Source organism: Limulus polyphemus, unplaced genomic scaffold, assembly GCF_000517525.1.
Source record: "Limulus polyphemus unplaced genomic scaffold, Limulus_polyphemus-2.1.2 Scaffold4886, whole genome shotgun sequence".
NCBI classification, from domain to species: Eukaryota; Metazoa; Arthropoda; class Merostomata; order Xiphosura; family Limulidae; genus Limulus; species Limulus polyphemus.
Genome location: NW_013670496.1, coordinates 56,578 through 61,561, shown reverse-complemented (window position 1 = coordinate 61,561; position 4,984 = coordinate 56,578). Strand labels below are relative to the sequence as shown.

General features: G+C 32.7%; 1 protein-coding gene across 1 annotated transcript in view; it reads left to right on the top strand.

The window, feature by feature from the left end:
* LOC106471829 (epidermal growth factor receptor substrate 15-like 1) overlaps positions 1 to 4,984 on the top strand; it is a 32,719-nt gene that overhangs the window by 17,035 nt on the left and 10,700 nt on the right. The window contains exons 10-11 of the mRNA XM_013932448.2: positions 845 to 1,016; positions 4,573 to 4,620. Coding sequence (XP_013787902.2) covers positions 845 to 1,016; positions 4,573 to 4,620 — 220 coding nt within the window. The remainder of the gene's footprint in view (positions 1 to 844; positions 1,017 to 4,572; positions 4,621 to 4,984) is intronic.

The following is a 4,984-nucleotide window of genomic DNA, read 5'->3' as shown; positions in this document are numbered from 1 at the left end:
CTTGAATGTGACTTCTGACAGGACTGAAGATGTCGGTATTAGGGTTTAGCTGCGGGGTCTGGAAGGGGCTTCCCGTTGTCTGGAGCTGATTAGGTCCATGGCTAATATATCCTCCTTGTATAAAAGACAGTAAATCATCCTTTAATGTATTTAATTCACTTTTAAATTTACTAAAGTTTTCCATTTGTACTTCTTGCCACTATTGTTGACTTTCCTGTAGTTGCTGCTGACTTTCCTGCAACTGTTGGAGACTTTCTACCTGTTTCCTTTCTTGTTCCAGTTGCCACTGCTGTAGCCTCCCTTCTTGTTTCTTTTTTCGTTCTTCTTGTTTCCTTTCTTTTTCCTCTAGCAACTGCTGTAATCTCTCTTCTTGTTTCTTGACTTCCGCTGTCGTAACAATACTTACAACTGTTTTAGCCTGTTGGAAAAACCTAAGGTCATATTATAGATGTTATAGATGCACTGTTCAGTATTGGTGGCACTATAGGCAAATACTATTATCACTGTTTCTGAGTACCATAGGTACAAATAGCAATAAATGAATTAATTTATTTTGAAACTATTAAATATTTTCTTGTTGCTGGCATGAAAATTAATTACTTAATTAAAGAAATATTATCCATATCGATATGTATAGCCAGATGCAAGTTATTGGTATTATAAGCAAAAAGTGGTAATCTGTATGTATGGATGGATGAACAGGTAGAAAGAAATTGATTATTGATTCATCTCTAATATATAGGTATTATTTGTCGATGCATCTCATATATGTATATATAGATATTAATTATTGGTGCAACTCTAATATATAGTTAATTAATTAATGGGAGCTATATTATCACAGGACGAAACACCAGCTCGAAGAGGATGTGGCTCAGAAAGATTCACAGATAAAAACTTACCAGACTGAGATTAAAACACTCCAGACAGAAATGAATTCTTTGACATTGACTATTAAACAGCTTGAAAAGCAAAAAGCAGAGGCGGTGAAGTGTTTGGAGGACTTAAACAACCAGGTAAGAGGTATCTGATGCTTGCTTGAGTGTCTTCTTGTGTTCTTCGACTCGTCTTTCATGTCATCAAGTCTGAGACTAACTGTTTGGGTATGAAATATTGTTTGATACATGTTAAACCTAAATATTAAGAGTACTATGATTTGGATGTTAATAAAAACAAATAATAATTGTGATACGTAATGATTTGTACAATGTAGACCTGAAAAGTTTTATTAAGAGAATTAAAGAATAAGGAATGTGCAACAGTCTGTTGAGTCTTCAGATCGGTTTTGTGTATTTGAATTTGATTAATATATTCATTATTGAAAATAATTATAAAAATGAATGTACAAAAGGTCAAATACTCATTTATGATATGAAAATGAGTGAATAAAAGGTCAAATACTCATTTATGATATGAAAATGAGTGAATAAAAGGTCAAGTACTCATTTATTATATGAAAATGAGTGTACAAAAGGTCAAATGCTCATTTATTATATGAAAATGATGTTATAAAAGGTCAAATACTCATTTATTATATGAAAATGAGTGTATAAAAGGTCAAATACTCATTTATTATATGAAAAGGATGTTATAAAATGTCAAGTACTCATTTACTATATGAAAATGAGGGTATAAAAAGGTCAAATACTCATTTATTATATGAAAATGAACTGCAACAGCATACAGTGACATCTTGTTGGCTTACACTGTAATTCATTGTCATCCAACCAATCAGAAAGTGCCACTCCATTATCAGACCTATAAAGTACAGGCAGTCATACTATTCCTAATAGTAGTAGTGTGATTTAAGTCATGGCTCTCAGGATTGAAATACTACATGAAAAGCATTTATAAAACAAAGGTATAGTTGGTCATGAACACTCCATAGTAAAATAATACAGCAAAATTTCATGTTTCAGTTGGAGCTGTACGCGAGACTCTGAAGTGGGTTTGTGAAACTGACACTGTTAAAAACAGAATACAGAAAACCCAAACTCTCCAAAAGTGGTTAAAAGTATCTTGGGATATGTTTTTCATAACTAATGACCCTTCTGAATATACAGGTATAAATATTACCTCTAAAACAGTAAGATACATGTTAACACAAAATGGTCTCATTAGATATGCAGCTGCTTGAAAACTGGTGTTGAGGTAATCAAACCAAAAGGTTGAAATAGCATAAACAGTGGAATGAACAAAGCAGGAGACGTGTGTTCTCTACAGCTGAATACAAGTTTTGATATATATTGATAACAATCAATGACAACTTGTTCACCTATGGAGAAGAAAATGGTATCTTAAGCAATGTACAACAGCATGGGTTCAGTACTGGTTTGAGGCTCCATTTTCAGTCAACAGTATCAGTGGTCAACACAACTTTAATGGCACTCTGACTGCAGACAAGTACAGGCAGATTCTGATCTGTCGAGCCACGAGACTCATTGGTTGAGCAATACAATTATCCCAACCATGTAGCAAACATAGTGAAATAACATTGACTGTATAGAGGCCAATGGAACAGTCGCAACCACGAGTTGACCTGCACAAATTCCCGATATGATTGTTCTTGAGGTGTGGGCCTATATAAAATCTAAAAAGGTCAAAGGACTAGCCAACAACTTGGTTAAATTGTGATGAGTAATACAGGATAATTAGAACACTATTCCACAGTTTTATGTTAATGATATGTTTAAAGCAAAGAACTCAAGTACAAAATACCAGGGCATTTTACAACCAGTGCTGTTAATTTTTTATGTCATGGTAATTTTTTTGTAGTAATAACAAGTTAACCATCTAGGTGTCTTCACTTATTGTTTGGGACTTCTGTATGTGTGTCACTAGTGTGTTTACAGAAGTATTTCCATTACTGTTTGTATAACAAGGTGGCCATTAAACTTAAAAACTTGGAAATGTCAATTTATAAATGGGATCAGAAAAAATTGTCCCAAAAGTTGGGGAAAATTTGTGGGCTTCCATTCTTTTGTTGTTTTATGTTAAATCTCAACCTGTGTGTTCTCACAAACCATGCTACTCATCTATGCCAATTATTGGTAGGTTTTAATATAATCCATATATATATATGTTACTTTTTCCAGTGACAATTATCTAATTTATTATATTTAATGGTAGGTTACATCAAATATTCTTTTGAAGAAAAAAAAAGAAACATTACATAGTACAATCAAGTTGCAATGTCTCTATTTGAAAGATTTGTCTGAAGTATGTTGTGATGTTTTTAGTATTCTTTATTATAAGATTGTATGTTAATGATGTGCAGTATGAGCAAAAGTTGGACTATCATTTTGTATGTGTGGTTGCATTTGTCTGGAAAATCTGGAACTTTGACCAGAACGCTAGAATAAAACCTTTGGAAAGAATGTGTAAATTGCTATTGAAGTAACATTAAGTCATACCCATGAATCTATTCTATGCTTTCTGCTATGATCTATTTAACTCTGTGCCCTCCCCACACCTAATTAAGACAAATTGCATCATTGAATTAAACACCCATCTCTGTCAGGACCATCCATTCTCCTCCTCAAATGCATTTGATGTAGCTTTCTAGTATCCACACCATTACGGTTCACTCTCTTACAGCTAGCAAGGTTCTAAAAAATTTTCAGATGGTTGCACTTCTTCCCATAGGTCTGGCAAATTTGCTATCTTTTCAGGAGATGCTACATGACCCATGGTCTCTTGCTCAGGTTCCTTTGGATTGTCCTCTTAACTTTCCTCTTTGACTATATGTGTAGGTGGTTGAACATATCCCCACGTCGTTGGGTTTACTGATTCCTCCCCCTCATCTGGATTTGTTTCTCTTTCAGTGTAGGAAAATTATAACATTTGTTTATCATTTAGCTACATTCAACAGAGATTTTAAGTATTTAGTTATTTCTTCTCAACTTTTTTTGCTGGTGTTGATGCTTGTGAAAATGGTAAGCTAAAGTTTTGTGTTTTAATGCTTTTAAGAGGTTTAATATGTGTTTATATTCTTCTGAATAAGATTCCAAAAGATATGGAAAAAGGTTTGAGTTATTGAATTCAGGAAGGATTTTGAGACAGTGAAAAGACATGTTGAAAATTAGAGATGACTTATAGAAGTCTGAATTGAGGGTAGGGGAATTTCTTTAAAGAATATTTTTCCCCTTGTTTATTGTTGAGTTCTAGCTTGAATAATACACAAGTGAATTGTGTTTTGAAAATTATTGAAGACAAAATGAGTTGAATTTAAGTTAGGTTATTCACCACTTAATTCTTCCTCCTTGGATGCTTTCACTTTGATGGTTTCTAATGGATTTTATTGCCTAGATTTCATTCTCTGTGAGATGTAGTTTTTATGGCCTGTAAGTCTCTCGTTAAGTTCCTTATATTTATGATGACACTACATTATAGCAAGACACTAAGGTAAGACACACTAGTTGTTGTCCATAACTTGTGTGTAAAAATCATAAGTGCTGCATGAAAAAAATAAGACAAGCTAAGTTGTTATCGTGTGTGAAGGTTCTTACTAGATCTTATCATGAAAAATTTATGTAATTGTATTTTAACTGATAGATTCATTTCTTTTATTAGGCTGAAGAGATGAAAATCCAGATACAGGAGCAAGAAACCTCATTCAAGGTAATTGTTTCATTTAATTTAATATATTTAATCTTTCAATTAGAGTGAAAACTAACACTGATCACTCAGAATGATACATCTTGATTATATTATCATTTTGTTATTTACAGTCTGGTCACTCAGAATGTTACATCTTGATTATATTATTATTTACTTAGTGTTCAGTCTGGTCACTCTGAATGTTACATCTTATTTATATTATTATTTACTTAGTGTACAGTCTGTACACTAAGTATGTTACATCTTGATTATATTATCATTTTGTTATTTACAGTCTGGTCACTCTGAATGTTACATCTTGATTATATTATTATTTACTTAGTGTACAGTCTGACCACTCAGAATATTGCATCTTGATTATATT